The 18980-nt window shown below is 33.3% G+C and overlaps 1 protein-coding gene across 3 annotated transcripts in view; it reads left to right on the plus strand.

The window, feature by feature from the left end:
• LOC145259951 (uncharacterized) overlaps nucleotides 1-13373 on the plus strand; it is a 115413-nt gene extending 102040 nt beyond the window's left edge. For 2 of the 3 annotated variants that reach the window (XM_080117927.1, XM_080117926.1), the window contains exons 13-14: nucleotides 3507-3640; nucleotides 12792-13373. In XM_080117927.1, the coding sequence (XP_079974053.1) occupies nucleotides 3507-3640; nucleotides 12792-13090 (433 nt within the window). In that variant the 3' untranslated portion in view covers nucleotides 13091-13373. The remainder of the gene's footprint in view (nucleotides 1-3506; nucleotides 3641-12791) is intronic. The other variant, XM_080117928.1, reaches the window with a different exon arrangement.
• Nucleotides 13374-18980: the final 5607 nt, after the last annotated feature.

An 18980-nucleotide genomic window follows, 5' to 3' on the forward strand; every position in this document is an offset into this window, starting at 1 on the left:
GTGAGCAGAAAATTTGCCGCTATGTCCAATGATAGTTATCTGCGGGTCATAGTTACCAAGGTTCTTAAAAAAATGCAACAATAAAAATAAGAAAGCAAGAAATGACCGTCTATAAGACAAAATAATTTATTGAAAAGAAAAAAGAGGTAAAATATAAGATATACAATGTTCGCTCATGTCTGCAGCTGCTAAATTTGTCCCTTTAGCATGGTCCAACAGACCTAAAATAACTATAACAAAAATATATAGAGAGTGCAGAGTAGGAGGAGGAAAGAGAGAGATAGCTAGAAAGAAAACACTTGCTGAAATACTTTTTACAATGGTCGACTATTTTATCTTTTTACATGTGTATGAAATAAGTCAACGGCAGTTGCTTCCCCTTAACTGTCTTCGATATCTCTTTTTTATAAGGGTAAATAAATTTAAGTTCTTTGCAGATGACGAAAATACTCACTAATGTTCATTCAAAGTTCTTTTTGTAATTCCTGTAGATTTGTCTCTTCGGCAGCTGAGTCTTCACCACCTAGCTTGGCGGAATTTTCTTTCTTGTTCATACCAAATGCGACTCTCACTTTGTAATCCTGTTATACTTAGCCATGCAGCATTTCAACCTCATGTAGGCCCTTAAGCCATTTCTTCATGCCTAGACCTTTATCTTCCGATGTTGGAATATTTTGGATTTTTATGTCTTTACTGACATGTCTTCTACTGTGACGTGTTTATAGTTGAGTCACAACATCAGGATAAAACCTAACCTTCACTTGGTTAGCTTTTCTAAACTTCCTGATTTCCAAGTGTTTTTAAGTCCAGTTAAGACTAGTTCTAATTTTTACGTCGTTTTTGACAGAGACAAAGTTCACACATCTGCACCTTCGGACGCCGAATCTCTAACTGATAAAATAACAAAAATCTTCAAAAAACAAGTGGGAACTTCCCAAACCAATCAGCAAGTACAATTCAATTATCTGGCAGTAATCTAAGTACAAGCCTCTGTCTGACAGTTTACACATAACTTTATCCAAAACAGATAACGACACCCAATAATTCGAAGGCACCAAATCCAGCTCACATGATAACTGTTTTCTACATTTTCAATAGATGAATGAAAGGATTCGATTTTTGTTTTATCGTAATCATTATACTCTTCATCGACAATGCCTAAAGTTCTGTCGACTGAAGCCTCATCAAAACAATTCCATTGATCAAAATATTCAGATTTTGCATCCATAACAAAATAAATCCGTGTAATATCACACAAAGAAAATTCCTTAACTACATGACTAATTTAAATCTGACTTGCACCAACTGGCAAGGATTAAAATTGTCAAGATCACCAAGTAAAATAATGCCTTGGGACAACTCCAAAACGAGTCCATCTCTAAACTTATTCAATTGCATAAGTCCTGGGTATTTAATAACATCTATTCCCAAAAGACCATACACAGGAAGAGTGTCATTTCTCATCCCAGAGAAATCTGTGGCCAACTTAACCTTATGCTTTTCAAATCTTCAACTACTGAACTCAATTCTTTCAATGCAAAAGACAAGTCTAATTTTTCATCAATCAAGAAAGGCACTGATCTTGATCCATCAGAAAAATTCATTCAGATCAATCTCTTTTAAATCTATGATCTTATTCCCCAAAAAGGTCTTGATAGGAAAGATAAGAATCTCTTGAGGGTAATGACAAGCAAGTGAACTTGTTCAATAATACTTTGCATAAATATGATCCCTTGCTGCCTGTATCCAACAGACAATTAGATGAAATGTCTTTGCCACCACTTAAACTGACTGAAATATTAACTACTCGCAACAAAGGCGTACTATTAGTCATCCAAAATGCATTGGATGCTGTCAGAAAGTCAACTGTAACTGGACACAAAGCAAAGAGGTGTCCCCATTTGTTGCAAGAATAACAAGAATAGGAATCCCTGTTATTGAGAAAACATTTCTTCATGGAGTGGACTAGCACATTAGTTCAGTTAAGACTAGTTCTAATTTTTACATCTTTATTGACGGAGACAAAGTTTACATGTCCGCACCATCGGACGGTGAATCTCTAACTGACAAAATAACGAAACTCTTCAAAAAACAAGTGAGAACTTCCCAAACCAATCAACGAGTACAATTAAGTCACATGATACAACAATCATCATCAGAAATAAATAGAGTAAGAAAGAAAAAGAAGTGGAAAAAGTGAGGAAGAAAGATTAAGCAAGAATAAAATTCCAACAATTGAAAGGCTTTTAGAAATTGACTTCCAAATTAATCTATCTCTGTTCATGTCTTTATATCTTCCTATATTTTGAATCCTCCTCCTCCTACTCCTCCTCATCCTCATCATCACCTCCTCCTACTCCTCCTCATCCTCCTCCTCCTCTAAGTCTGTCTTTGAAACTTACATCCATCGTATTATTTTTATTTCAGTAGTTTTTCTTTTAATTTATTTTCAACTAGCCTGGGTACCTGGTGTTGCCTGGGTGTTTGGAGGTGTGTGTTGAGCAAAATAATTAAAAAATGTGGTAGTAGGCAGGCAGAGTCAAACCCATATGTTTTAAAGAAAATATCTAAACCAAGTCTCATTTTTTTGTGTTGCAGGTGCATTGAATATTTTGTTTTCTATAGAAAAAAAGTGAAGTCAGTTTCTAAGATGAATCGAATTTACGATTGTATTTCAGTAGTTTTTTTTTCTTTTTTTTTTTTCAATAATTTTTCTTTTCAATTATTATTTAGATTTTCTTATATCAACTTTTCTGGCTGAAGGTTTTCTACCTTGCCTAACTTCTTCACAAATTTTTCTTTTACTTAAATAAACCATGAAAGTTAGCGTCCTCATGGTGGGGGATACCATCATTGTGGAGAGCAAGATCAGAGTGTAGTATCTGTTCTCATGCTACACTCAAGTTAATTTGTCACAGAGGATGCTAATGGTTGTGTGCTATTAAAGCCACATCACATTATTGCATTTCTGAGGATCGAATCGAGATACTTGAAGGTGAGCGTTCATGGGAGATACTATCGGTTCACAGGCCAGGATCAGAGTGTAGTATCTGTACTGATGCTACATTTAAGTTAATTTGTCCTTAGTCAATGGAGGGGGAAACCCTTCTATACTAAGACAGTTTTTATTTTTGCCTACTTCTAGAGTACCCCATTTTGGGGAGCTGGTTTTCCCCCACATTAAAAACAACCTTGTATCACATTTTATTTTCCTGGGGAAGCAAATAAATACCTACCATCATGGCGGGTATACTAAAATTCTGTTCACTTATTAAAACTCAAACTTGACTTTATGTTCATTTTTCTCTATTTTTATTTTTATGATTTCATGTTTTTAGAAGTCAATTTCACTGTTGCTTACAATTTTTTCCCCCTTCTTTTCACTCCTTTTTCTTTCTACCCCTGCCTATTTTCTCCCCTTATTCATTTCTGGTGCTGTCTTCTCTCTATGCAGCACATGTCCTCAAAACGATGAAATGATCTTGGTCTATATTTCTTTGTTTTAGGAAAGATGTTGGTCCAAGTCGAGATCTCGGCAATGACCGAAATCATGAAACCTATCGTAGAGAGATGCGACCAGATCGAGGAACGAGAGACGTTTCCGCACATAAGAGACTAGGACCAGTCAGAAATTCACCTAGTAAGAAAGAAAACTTTCTTATAAAAAGAAAATCTCCTTTTATTCTACTTTTATAAATAAAACTAGCAGGGAGCGCCCGGCGTTGCCCGGTCATTAAAAAAAAAAAAAATTGGGTTAGAGGGAGGGTAGGCTGTCTGATTGTAAAATCTGCTTTTAATTAAAAAAAGAATAATAATTATTGTGACAACGGGGGCAGGAGGGGAGGGCGTCTGGGTGCCATTAGCCAGAAGCAAAACCGAAAGCAAAATTTTGTAAGCAAAAAAAAAAACTGCTTGGATTAGATCTCCGGAATATAACAGTTGCTTTTGTTATCTACAGATTATTTCATGGTTATTTCCTCACTGCAATGCTTAAATATTGTCCTGTGCTGCGGCTGAATAGACCAAACCTGCAATGATATACATTCTCACTAGACCCTCTGCATAATTACATTGGTGTTTGCTCAGAGATCTACAAGCAATCTCCTTTTACATTGTGTTCTGCAGTCCTGAACGTGCTACCTCAGAATCGTGCGAATGAACATGTATCACTGTCATATTTCTGTATTGGCTAACTATCATGATGTTCCTAAGTTTTATACATTGCCTAATTAGCTAGGTTGTTTTTTTTACGTAGGAGTCAACACTTATCAAGGCCCTGCGGCCATTCAAGGATAAAGGTTATTAAGTGTACAGTAATCAATGGGACAATATCGTAGTAGTCGTTATTAATCGAATTTGGTAGATTGGATTACTTATAAGGGGGGGGTTCATCAAGAATTTGTTTATATTGGACTTGAAGACAATCAAGTTGTAGTCAGCTGGGAAACAAGCAAACGGAAGAGAGTTCCACAGGTGTGCAGTTCTAAGAAAGAAGCTTTGTTCATGGAATCTACATTTTGAGTTAGGCACAGTAAAAGAGTGGGGAAAATTACTGACAGTGGTTTCAGCTAGACGGGTGTTTTTCGAGAAAGATTGGCAAGGGGGGACCAGAGATTGGAGCTCAGACGAGCACTTACCGTGGAAATAACGATAAAACAAAGACAGGCTCGCAACGCCCCTTCTGTTTATTTATAACGGTTTTTATGACCATGGCTTAATAAAGGAAAATATAATAAACAAATATGGTGCTAGTGCACTTACTGATCCGCGCTATTTTTTAAATCGTATTTTCAAGTTTAATTAAAATTCTTTGATATGTTTTTTATTCAATTGTAAGGTTAAAGTATAGAATAGGTACAAAACATCCTCCCCACTCAATGTTAAGAGTGGCTTTTTATATAATAACGTTATTATTTCAGCACGGATCAATAAGTGCACTAGTACCAAAAAAATAATTTGGAAATAATGTAACATTCTCCGTTTTCACTCTCTTCACTCTTACTCTTAACCACCGTAGACGGTAAAATACATTTCAACTGAGATGGACGTCAATAAGTGATGATGTAGCATCAGACGCTTAAATACTCCAAAGGTAAGATAATTGTTGGTCCTTATTGCATCAGAGGAAACAGTCGTTTTGTTGTGTTGTTGAATGTATATATCATTTTCTAGCTTGCACTTTTTTCAAATGCTTGCTAAAATCATATATACACCTAACAATTCTTTTGTTGTAATTCTCAAAATCAGCAGAGACGAATTTATCAACATAAGTTTTATTTACAATTAAACTTTTTGCCCATCGACAAAGAGAGAGATGTTAGTTGTAGGTGTTGGTGTGTGGCACGACAATGGAGAGATGTCAAAGGTGTCAATCATGCTCGACCGCTGCCAGTCTTCTCTCTATTGTTATCTCTTATATAGGCATCAAGCGACATTCCTTGAAATGTAAATATTAAGATATTACATTCTTCTTTTCTATTTTGAATTGCGCAATTCATAACACCCGACCTGGAATGTAAGCATTTCTTTGTTTTCGTGATAATTACAGTTGCGATCATTTTTATGGGACACAAGAATGTAGATCAAAATCCATATGGAATGTGCGTGTGTGCACACCTCCATTTTCATTGGTGTGTTACCATGTCTCAAAATCCAAGTTTTCATTTTAACAACATCAATTATAAACAAGGATTTTTTAAAAAACACATTGCCTTTCTATGTTTGGCGTTATAAAAACAGTGAAATAAAAATAATTGTTGGATGTCATGACTGTTATGATCATGTCAGAAAATAAAATTTGATCCATTTTAGCGAAAGAGAGAAATTGTCAGGATTATTTTCTGATGTCTGTGATATTTGCACCACAATTGAACAGGAGTGTCAAAAAGTTCCGAGTATTAGTAAAATAAGATTAAAAATTATGAAATGTACATTTTTGGAATCAGGTTGTCTATTTAAAGGTATGAAATATACCAACAGTGTTAGTTGTATTAAAAATAGGAAACATATTTTAATTATAATGAATACGTATTATATACGTTTGAAAGCCAAATCATGGCGCAATTATATGTGGATAAACAATATTTATTGTTTAAAATGAATATATTTTCGAAGTAATACTTCATCTTCAGTATTTTGTACATTTTCTTTTTTTTAACTCTTTCTTGCCATGGTGAAAAACGTGCAGCCTACGACATTCCAACATTTCAAAACAACACTGCTAAGAACAACATTGCAGACTTTTTTTTAATAACTTTCTCATCAAACTCAGCATCATGCCAAGAAAGGAAAAAAAAGAAAAAGTAAAAGAAAGAAAAAAAGAAAGAAAATATACAAATTCTCAAGATGAAGTATTTCTTCGAAATATATTCATTTTAAACAATAAATATTGTTTATCCACATATAATTGCGTCATGATTTGGCTGTCGAACGAATATAATACATATTCTTTTTAAACTTTAATCGACACTTCTAACACGGAATCTACAACCTTAACATTTTAATTATATTAGGTTGTTGCATAAGTTCCCGCCGTTTTTTTTTTGTAAGAAAATCAAAGAATTTTAACAGCAAAAGTAAGTTCATCTGGGACCCAAGCTCCAAGTTTTTGTGTGAATCCCATCGACTGAAGATGTGAAATTGTTGCAAAATCACATCTTCATCTTTTCACCCAATTCTCTACATGTCTGATAGCCATCTTCCTTCAAAAGAACCCTGAGTTGGTCTTTGTCTATCTTGATTGGTTTTCCTGAACAAGGAGTGTCATTGAGATCAAAATCACCATGTTTGAATCTGGTAAATCAATCTCAAACAATTCTCTCAGCTATAGTGTTTTCTCCATATATGGCACAAATATCTTTGGCCTCTTCACTCACTTTTTGACCTCGATTAAAAGCGAAAAGAAGGTGGTGTCGAAAATGTGATTTTTTTATCTACTTGACAATCCATTTGATGCTTTTGAAAAATAAGAAAAAATTATATGAGCAAAATACGATGATCATTACCTTGCAGAACAGATTACGTGCTTTCTAATGATATATAACACTTTGCCAAATATCAAACCATGTTTTAGAACAAAAAATTTTTATGAAACGGCAGGAACTTACGCAACAACCTGATATATTTATACATAGATATGACCAATTGATAAGAATATAGTGTATATTTTCCAAGCTATGTCAAATGAAAATCTATATATATAAAAGGCAAAATGTGTGTTAGTGTGTGTGTGTGTGTGTGTGTGTGTGTGTGTGTGTGTGTGTGTGTGTGTGTGTGTGTGTGTGTTTTCTGTATGTCCGTCAAAGGCTTTTTTTTTTTTTTTCAAGGGGGACGCTCAGTGGGGTCACTCATTCTTAAAACTTTTTATATACTGTGTAAATTATAATATCTATGATCTATGAATGGAGGTCGCATCTATCTTTTATTTAAATGACTTTTACATGCTATATTCGCAATATTTCTTGGTCTACACATGTTTTTTTGGCTTTTCAGTATAAAAAAAGCGCATAAACAAACTCCCTTGCAATCGTGCTAGAGACATCCACAAAAGCAATAAGATTTGATCAATGTGTTGTATAGCCAGGGGTTCATATTGGGGATCATATATCGAGAGATGGCGGAGACATATAACGGGTACATGTAATATAAGGTAGACGACGATAAGAGCGAGAAGAGAGAGACATTTATACAGTTCTAACGTCAGACGTGTGGTCTCAAAACGTGATCGACTCACGTGGCTTAAACATACATTTCCAAAACACACTTCTACAACAAAGAATTCTCACTAACCTATTTTTCAACCTAACTTATTTTTCAATATGTTTTTAAATTGTATTGTTCATTATTTTTTTAGCTGACCTTTTTAATTCACTTTCCATAAAAGAATGCACAATTAAATTCTTTTTAGATACAAACATATCTAAACTATTTTATATGAAATTTAAGAATGCAAAATTCTCACATTCCATTTTCTGAATCTATTTCTGAACCTTGCTTACAAAGTTCGAATCTCGGTCTATCCTTTTCCACTTATCTAATGTACTTCTTACTTACAGGAAAAGGGGACAGCCCTTTTTCCTGTAACAAATGCAGGGGAAACTCCCTTACATCAGACAATTGCTATTCTCCTGGGGAGCTTTTCCACCCCCCTCCCCCAATGTCTTGTGGAAACAAAATCAAAAAGCTGCCTCGCAGCAAATTTTAAGTGCGGGATTTCATTCCCTCTATGGTATGATGCTTGACCTCATTAAATTCACGCACCTGTTCCATTAGGTTTTTTAACGTTAAATTAAACATTTTTCATTCCTTGCCCTTCGTGGCTGAGCGGGTAAGATACCAGTCTTTTTTCCCCTTTCTTTTCCACCTGAAGTGTCAAGGCTTCAGGTTCGAGCCTACCTTCCTACCAAAACTTTATTTTTTTCCTTTTACACCCCCAAAACACCTGAGCAACGCCGGGTATCCCCACTAGTAATATATAAAAAAGTTTTTAATTGAGAATATTCTCATCCAGTCGTGCAACCTTTGTCAAAAAATAAAACGACAGAAAAAAAAAGATTTAAATTTAAAAACAAATAATGTTAGGAGCATGATCGATTTTTGCCTTGTTTATGTCTGGAGTTGTGTAATAGTAAACTAGCATCTTCCCTAATTTCCCGAGTGGCAGAGAACCAGTTAAAAAGCTATATAATATATATCTATCTATATATCTATAAAAACAGAGATGTGTGTGCCACAGACGATTTCTGATTGGTTAATCCAATAATCACATCTCCTAAAAAACTATGGTTCGTACGCTCTTAACTTTACCATAAAATATTATGGCTTTATTTATTGTCCATCTTGGAAGGGTTTAATTTTTTCCTAACTTGTTATTTACAAATTACAAAAATACAAAACTTACACAATCTAACAATCCAACCTCCGACATCTGCCATTCTGGTGCTAGCCGCACACACGTACACACAACACGAAAACAATGTTTTGAAAATCTAGCAAAAATTAATTTTCCTGAAATTTTTCAATATTTAAAAATAAATTATGCCGGCTGATAAAATTTTAAAACTTTTTTTTTAAACTAGAAAGATAAAATTTAAAAATACTTATATATATATATATATATATATATATATATATATATATATATGAAACTAAACTAAAAAAAAAAAAAACGCGCGCTCACTCGTGGTCTTTTCATTTCGGGTTTGTATTACTGTACACATAGATTCGAAAAAGTTGTCAAAAAACAAATATATAACAAATAAATGTTATCAAAGGCAAGATAAGTTACTTTTCTACCAAACTGGATATATTTTTCGTGTTTTTATTCAATGTAACATATTTATTCAGCTCGAAAAACGGGTTTGTATTACTGTACACATAGATTTGAAAAAGTTGATAAGATATGAAACAATATGCATAATATAAACACAGCACGAAAACAAACGTTTTCATCCATTCCCAGCACACGCGCACACACATACACACTGGCGTTAGCCGCACACACGTACACACAAGAAATCAAACGCTATTTGTACTACTATAATTTCCAGCACACGCACACACACTCACGTCCACTACCGTCCTTGGCTACATCACGTTGTTATGGCAACACGATAAACACACAGTAAATTTGATTTTCTTCATTTCTACGCAAATATTACGCAAATATAAATCATATAGAATATCTGTATGAATATAATTACACGTAATAGTTAAATAAAGATGATCATCGTATAAGAGAACCAAAAAAAAAAAACTAATAGGGAATTAATTAAAAACGATAAAAAATATGCACATTAGCTAGATCTTTTGTAGATGAATGCAATTCCACGACTCATAAATAACAAAGTTGTATTTTCTTTTTAAATAAATAGAAAAAAGGGGTGTTGATAAGACTATCAATGCACACAAAACAATATAGATTTATTTTTGGGTAAAGTTCCCCCGGGTTTTCCTTTCACTTCAGTAAATAATGGTCTTTTGTTATATATATGGCGTACTATTATCCTTATATATATGATGTTTATGTTTATATATATATATAAGTGATAGTGTCTGTGTGTGTCTGTGCGTCTGTGTGCATTTCCCTACGCTAAAACTCTGTCAATTTTAAGCGTACAGATTCGAAATTTGATATACAGGGTACTGAGATTTGGGAAAATCGATGTGATAGGTTTTCGACAGAAATTTGGCGATTAAGTGGTCAATATTCAACGATTTGACCTTTGAGAACTCTACGAAACTCCTCCTACAATTTTGGGTCTAAACACGTGGTATCTTAGATATAGATTTCTTGGACATGGATCTAACTTATTAACTTTACTTGATCCCTAAACAATAAATGTTAAGAGGTCATAATAGGGGTCAAAGTTTAAAAAAATTGACCGTTTTTTTTTTTTTTCTCAGCATACACCTCAAAACACCTGGGCAACGCCGGGCACCGATTGCTAGTTATATATATAAGAGCCAGGTACGTCCAAGGATGGAGTACTGTTGCCACATCTGGCAGGAGCTGCTAGAAAGGACTTCTCTACAACCTCTTTCTCACAGAAGAGATGTTGCAAGTTTGTCTCTGCTTTATCGTTATTTTCATGGCAAGTGCTTGTCTGAGCTATAACCTATGATCACCCCCCCCTCGCCAGACTTTCACGAGAAACACTCGTCTAGCTGAAAACACTATCAATAATTTTCCCCACTCTTTATCTGTGCCTAAACCTAAACGCAGATTCCATGAACAAAGTTTCTTTCTTAAAACTGCACATCTGTGGAACTGTCTTCCATTTGCCTGCTTTCCATCTGACTACAATATGGTTGTCTTCAAGTTCAACATAACCAAGTTCTTGATGAGCCATTCCACTTAAGTTAATTTACCAAATTTACATTACTAACGATTACTATATTTTCCAATTGACTACTGTACACTCTTTAACCCTTATCCTCGAGTGGCATCTGGTCCTTGATAAGCCTATGTAAAAAAAGAAAAGAAAAAAGGCTAAACAGTATCTTTGCTTTTTTGTATTCAGCATTTGTATTTTGAAATGATTTACTGAAATAAAATATTAGAAATGGACATTATCGAAAAATATACAATTAAAAATAATAAAATTAGACAGATGACGCAATTAGTCTTTAGTTGCACCTTTTTGTTTTAATTTGAAATTTCATGATATGCTTATTGAAGTCAAAATAAATAATAAATAATTTATTTATATATATATATGCACACATTATAATTATTTTGACTTCAATGTATGATGTAATACAACAAAACAGTTCTGTATGTGGATGACTATATATATATATATATATATATATATATATATATATATATATATATATATTTAGTAATGTGATTGATAATTTAAAAATCAAATTATAATTAAATTAAAAATCCGTTTCATAAGAAGGAACAACAACAAAATCAACTATTTGTACGATCGTTTCGGAAAACAGTGTTTTTATTATGGTAGACATCAAGTTACGGACAATAATTATTACATATAGTTTTTTAATAAACAAGGTTTCCTCGTCAGCAAATATTGTGAAGGGTTTTTACTAAATGTAAAGGACACCATAAATAAACCTAGCATTAAAAGTAAGGCAGATGTATCTGGAAAAAATTAAAATAAAGGTATGGATTTAAACTTGATAAGAAAATTAATATGGGTTAGAGATATTTTGTAGCTTATTAATTTTCTTACTATTAGAAGCTACAAAATACAACTATACAAAATATAGCAGACTGTAACTGTAGAATTATCAATCACATTACTAAATATTAAATTAGCTCTAGGATATTTACCTATCGAGCTTATTATATATCTAAATTACAACGAGCACTTTTTCTTTCCTGTATTTTAATTAAACTAGTAATTTCACTATTAGATTAAAATACACTCTGCTCTTTAGACTATTGTTCTAATCTCCTCTAAATTATATATATATATATATATATATATATATATATATATATATATATATATGCCATCCACATACAAAACTTTTTTGTTGTATCACAACTCATCAGTGCAGCTAAACATACATCTTTCCTCAGTCGTGGGTCGAACTTACAACTGTTATGTTGACAGTTGGCAGCTCTAACCATCGGACTACGAATCAGTGGCAGTAAATATTTCTCCTTAAGTGTCTATTAAATTTATACTTGCCCGTCGCACAAATGCTCAAACCATCAGTTTGTTTACAAACAAACTGATAGTAGGCTGCACTTAATTGCTTAAATACACATCGAGGAAAGGGGGGGGGCTTTAAAATATATATATATATATATATATATATATATATATATATATATAATTTTATTCTCTTTATGTAAATATTGTCAGTTATTTACATAAAGAAAAGAAAATTATAAATTTGCTCTCTCTGATTGAGCACTATCAATGACCCTTGTTGGAATTCAATGATTCTAATCTTTTGAATATTTTCAACCTATTTCATTTAATTGCATAAATTAATTGAATTAATTGCATAAATTAATTGAATTTAATTGCATAAATTAATTGAATTAATATACAAAGATATACTTTTATGCGTACATTTTTAGTATTTACTTCAACAGTGTTAATACATACGTAGACCTAGGTAGTAAGTTATGAAAATATATATGACAATAAAGCTACATAGAATATTCTGTATAGCTTAATTCCCATATATATTTTTATAACTTACTATATATATATATATATATATATATATATATATATATGACACTTGGAAAATTTTATATATCATTCATATTATATATATATATATTTTTTTCTTTTTTATTCCAGCTATTTTGCAAGCACCATCTCCTCCCATCTCTGATCGGCAACTTCCTTGGGGTTCGGGGATTTACACTTGGTCTCACAGTAACACAAACAACAGTGGTATGAATCATCCAAATAAAAGCAAATGGGTCAACAGTAACATCACTCCCAATCATGGCCGACATCCAAACAGCAAGGTAGTTGGTGCCAGCAGTGGTCAGGTTGGGAGCAGTGACAGTGGGTTCGGCTCAGGCAGCATGGACCAGAAAATGGAGCATAACTTTATATATGTCAATCCAAATGCACAATCGTTCAAAATATAAATAGTAGCTACATAATTGTCATGTCGCAAACAGTAACATATCCAAAAATTACGGAAAATTATAAGGGAGAAAAATAATTTTTACTGAGAAACAGTTTTCGATAAAGAGAATTTGGGGGAATAATATTTGTCCGACATTTTGAATTATTGATTGAGATTGTCGGACTGACTTCCTCATCTTGGTTGTTATTGTCACAACGTTTCGGCCGTTTTGCCCTCCGGCCTTCGTCAGGTGTTTTGTATCGAACTGGGGAACCGTTTGTTAGGAGTCTCGAACCCAACCCGGCCGAAACGTTGTGACAATAACAACCAAGATGAGGAAGTCAGTCCGACAATCTCAATCAATGAAAACACCTCATCTCAAAAATACAGACAATTACTATTTTGAATTATGTTCATTACATGACGTAAGCAACAGAACTTAATTATCTCCCCTGTCAACTGTTTTTAGTAAGCGTAACAGTGATTTCACAAATTTCTTTTTTCATGAAAAATTATTTTTTCTGCCTGATCGTTTTCTGTAATTTTTGGATGTGTTACTATTTGCGACATGACAATTGTGTGGGGTACCATTTGTTTTACTTGAAATTCAGTATTTTTCTCTGTTAAGAACTTTTTATTTTAAACAAAATCTGATCTTTTAAACCAACACATTTCAGGTGAAAACATTATTAAGTACTTACATGCCATGCCAAAATTTGTATAAATTCCAAAAATTATGAAAAATGATCTAGTAAAAAAATAGAATTTATTGAATTATGGAATTTGATCGTATGTTTTTAATGTGTAACCAAACAAGGGAGATAACCCATGGCTTAAATTGAGAAATTAAGGGTCTGCAATCAAAGCATTTCAGGACATGATTATGGCTGATTTTTTGTTCAAAATGAAACCAGCACATTTTCTACTGGATCATTTTTCATAATGTTTGAAATCTATTTTGCCATGACAGTTAAGTGCGTAATGCTCTCAACTGAAATGTGTTGGTTTAAAAGATCATTAAAATTGCCCGATCATAAAATATGCTTGAATATATTGAAAAATATGATATTTTGATTAATGCGTATTTTGTAAATTATTAGTATATTATCTTGGACCCAATATATTGTAATGATTTAAAATTTAAAAAAAAAAAAAATGATTTGTGCGCCGACACCAAGAATCAAAACCAAAACATTTAGCTTACGATTTATTTTTTCTGTACTAATGCAGAGAGTGATCCGGACGTAAATAATAACGTTATTATTTAAAAAGCCATTCTTAACATGGGGAGAGGAGAGTGTTTTGTACCTATTATATACTTCAACCTTACAATTGAATAAAAAAACATATCCTAAAACTTTAATTAAACTTGGAAATACAATTTAAAAAATAGCGCGGATCACTTTCTGCACTAGCACCATTTTTTCCTTTGACATTAATGACTGTACTATGAAGATATGTTTGCTGCAAAGCTAAAAATTAAGACATGAACCGATAGCTATTACGTTACGCATGCATATTCGTAATGCCGTCATTCAATCTTCACCTGGCAAATTTCATTTTTTTAATTTTCACACTTTTGCACCGATTTTCCCCAGTTAAAACCCAAATATAAAGTTTGCATGGGTTCGAATACCCTATATATGAACTTTCATGTCTGTAGACCAAAAACTGATTGAGGGTTTTGATAGACAAAATTTTTTAAACAAAAATATATACACATACACAAATATATATAGAAAGAGTTCTGTGTTTACTACAAGATTTCTACGCAAATATTATGCAAGTATAAATCATGTAGAATATCTGCATGAATATAATTACACGTAATAGTTAATCATCCCATAAGAAAACAAAAAAAAAACTAATAGGGAATTAAAATGAATATTTAAAAGAATATGCAAATTAGTTAGATCTTTTGGAGATAACTGTAATTCCACGATCCATATATAACAAACTTGTTTTTTTCTTTTTTAATAGGGCCTTGTACCTAAATTTGTTTTGTCTTTTGGAGATTTTACTTTTTTAAATGTTTTAATTTTATATTGGAATTTTTTTTTAATTGTAATTTTTTCTTTAAACGAAATAAATTAAATATAAAAAAATATAAAAAAAGGTCCTTGGCCTTCGGGCTGAGATCAAAGTGTAGTATCTGTTCTGATGCTACGCTTAATTTGTCCTTGGTCATGGAGGGGAAACTCTCTATACTGAGACAACTATATTTATGCCTGCTGCCAGAGTGTCCCTTTTTTTCCCTCCTTTTGGGAAGCTGGTTTTCCTCCGCATTAAAAACGACCTTGTGTACCTTTTTGCTTTCGTGGGGAAGGAATTAAATACCAATGGAAAAAAAGAGTCTTTAATATGAATATCAATAAATAAAAAAAAAACCAAATGGATATGAGTATAGATAAATACTTTTTATTTTTCTTTAAACTCTGTTTTAATTGTTTTTTGTTTTTATATATATAAACTCTTTTAATGAACTCTTTTTCTGGGTCAACGGCCAACTAGCACCGTGTATATTTGTGTGTGTGTATATGTGTATTGGGGTGGAGAGGGCTCCCGTAAGCCGTGGTGAAGGCAACCTTTCTAGGAGAAGAAAATCTCTGATTTAAAAAACCATAAAGCGGGAGACCAGTACCCGCATTAAGCTGGTCTGCAGTTTAATTTGTTGCTGGCTATCTTGCTCTTGCTTGTTGCTGGATCTCAACATTTTGAACCAAGAGAGAGACTTAGCTGTCGTACAAAGCTAAGACTCTGTAACATCATCTTTGTATAGATACTCCCTCAGGCATTTGGACTCATGGATTTTAAATGTCTGAGGGAGTGGCACTCGTCTGACAAGACGTTGCAATTATCATCATCATATATATATATATATATATATATATATATATATATAAATATAAATAAAAATTACAATAAGTTACCAAGGTAATCAAAATGGTAAACTTAAAATATATTATAAATATTAAAGAGTTAATATTTACAAGTAAAGTAATCTCAACCAGATGGAAAAGCTCAATAAAACCGAAAAGGAAATAGTAGAGCTTATAATATGAACAAATGATTAATAAAACATGTTAAAAAAAACATCTTGAAAAAGAGTTAAAAACATATTTAATTTTAAAAAGGAAGCACAAGATAAGTGGATAGTCCTTAATCCGCGGAGTTTCGAAGAAATACTCTCCTTCTCATCAGAGGGCAGGAATTAGCAAAATGCAGGATCGGATTTTGCATGTAAAAGTATTTAATGAAACCACAAGTAAGTCACAGATCTTACTTGGTTAAAAAAAGGGTGAGGTAAGGGGAATAGGAGGTAAAAGAAAAAATGATAAAAAGATTTCACATGAATTGATAGTCCGGTGAAGGGTAAAAAATCCAAGAATGGTAAAATCCAAACACGGTCGAATTAAAAACTTCCAATCCAACAGGTAAGTTCCAAAGGAATCGCGTAACTGGAAGATGGAACTTACCTGTTGGATTGGAAGTTTTTAATTCGACCGTGTCTGGATTTTACCATTCTTGGGTTTTTTTCCCTTCACCTTCAAGATGTTTTTTAACATGTTTTATTAATCATTTGTTTATATATATATATATATATATATATATATATATATATATATTGCATGTTTAATACCCATAGACTCAAACACATAACACAGGTGAAAAAAATAAACTAAACCCATTATAATGGCATCTTTGTTTTTATATTCCTCCCATTGTTACAGCTATCTGAAGGAAAAAGAAATCCAGAGATGAAATATTCACAGAACAATTAGTGACGTGTCAAAAGAATAGGACAGGAGATTTTTGTTGCAATCTATGATCAAATGATTCTTCAACTTCCCACCTAATCATCCAAGAATGTTGTTTACAACTGTTTCCATGCAACTAAAAGTTTCTGTGTCGATATACATAAATATATATGAAACATGCATACACCCATTCACTTATATCAGCAGGTATTGTGCATGGTCATTAGTTCCCTTCTTTTCTGATCAAGATGTCTATGTTCGTCTTTGACTCAGCCTATGAATAGTGGAAAGTTGTAACCATTGGGATACTAAAAACTGTACCTCACCAGGGCCTGGTCGTACACACGGCAAGAAAATGTGCACAAACCCTTAGTCCCTGTTGCAGCACTCTTAACTTTGTATAGTGCTGGACCCCTTAAAATGTAACCAGACACTTATTTGTCACTAGAACTACCGCTCTGATGCTCAGAGCACACAAAATATGACTCAAAGTCCGTTGTGAACAATAGAAAGGAAGTGTCATACAAATGTAAAATAAAATAGGAAGCAGCAAACAATGAATTTGTACGTATTTTTAGATTGAGCCTTTTAGATTTGACAATGACAATACAAGCCTACAGACTTACGGGTTTTGATGTGTAATTTTCAATCCTCTCTTTCTCTTTCTTGATATCGGTCGTCTCTTGCCACCGCGGCACGCTAACGCTACTCACTGAAAGATTCCTAACTTGGCAAAAAACTGCCATGTTTAAATAACGAATCAGTCAGCTGATCACAGTTCGGCCTTTGATATTACATGCAGCTACCACGTGTTGCCTAATTATTGACATTTTTCAACCGCTACAACTCGTGACGTTTCACATGTATCCTAAGATGAGTACAGTTCACATTGTTTCTATTGTTCTGCTCATGCTATTTTTAGGTCTGTCATTCTTATAAACCTTTCAAAAATTTTGTTCATTTAGTGAAAACGTCTTTATAATTTTAATAAAAAAAAAACTTTTACGGCTTATCAAACTCTTAGTTTCTCGTTCTTGTTTACTATTCTGTATTGCTATTCCTGTATCAGGACAGTATTTGGTCCCTATCCCTCCCTTTAGCATTTCTGCGTAGGAGATGGAGGGGGGGAGGCTACATCAACCTCTCTCTGTCACAGAAGTGATAGAGAGCCTCTCTGTTCCCATTGTGACAATGTTAACAGATTCAAAATTGTTGATATGCCACAGAGACAATTAAGACGGGGGGGGGGGCTGGCAAAGGTAAAAAGAAAATGTTTGAACTGTGTTAAATGTTTGTAGGTGTCATAAAAAAAGAGAGCGATAAAGAAATCTTCTGTTTCTTCTCTGGGTAAAACCTTTTGGGCAATAAACGAAAATATTGATTTGATAATGAAAGGAGAGCCTCGTTTGGTTGACATTTCCGAGGATTTGTGAAATAAAAATTGGCTGACGTTTTGATAAAAGAGTAATGGCCCTTTATTCAGATGTGTTAAACATCTTCCAATAAGGGTGGTCCTGTCATGACAGCAGGGGGAGATTTGACTATCTTTTTTTTTTTATTATTATTGTCATATCCAGAATATTATGATCTTGACCGATATCTGAAACAAGACGCTACTGACCGAGTTTCTTAAATATCTTAAGTGATGAATTGCTTGTCATGGCTGAAAAGGGACCCACACACTCACAGCGATAATTTATAATTGAATTGCCTGTCAAAGGACCTTCTCATATGATTAAAGTTTTAATAACAAATTAAACAAAGGAGGATTGTGTTTAATGCAAATTAAGGAAACACATTTGTGATTTTAAGGACCAACCAAAAAGGGAAGAAGGAACCTCCCATTAATAGCAGGGAGAAATTAAAAACAGGTCAAAAAGAAGTGCGGACGATGAAATCCATTGGTCATTCATGGTCTGATAATTTTTTTTTCGTTGTACTGTTTATTCACCCCAAGCAAGACACAGTGCCACTAAATCATAAAGAGCTAATATTTTGGACCAGGTTTCCAGGGATATTATGTAGGGAGTTGGGCAGCAAGATGTCTGTTTACATTACACTTGAACTTATGCATGTCAGTACAGTCAGGGGGGAAGCAGGGTCCTGGGGGGGGGGGAATTCCAAAGTCTAGCAGTTTAAGGGAGGAAGCTG

Source organism: Euprymna scolopes, chromosome 35, assembly GCF_053919585.1.
Source record: "Euprymna scolopes isolate OS-2025 chromosome 35, ASM5391958v1, whole genome shotgun sequence".
In the NCBI taxonomy this organism is placed as follows: Eukaryota; Metazoa; Mollusca; class Cephalopoda; order Sepiida; family Sepiolidae; genus Euprymna; species Euprymna scolopes.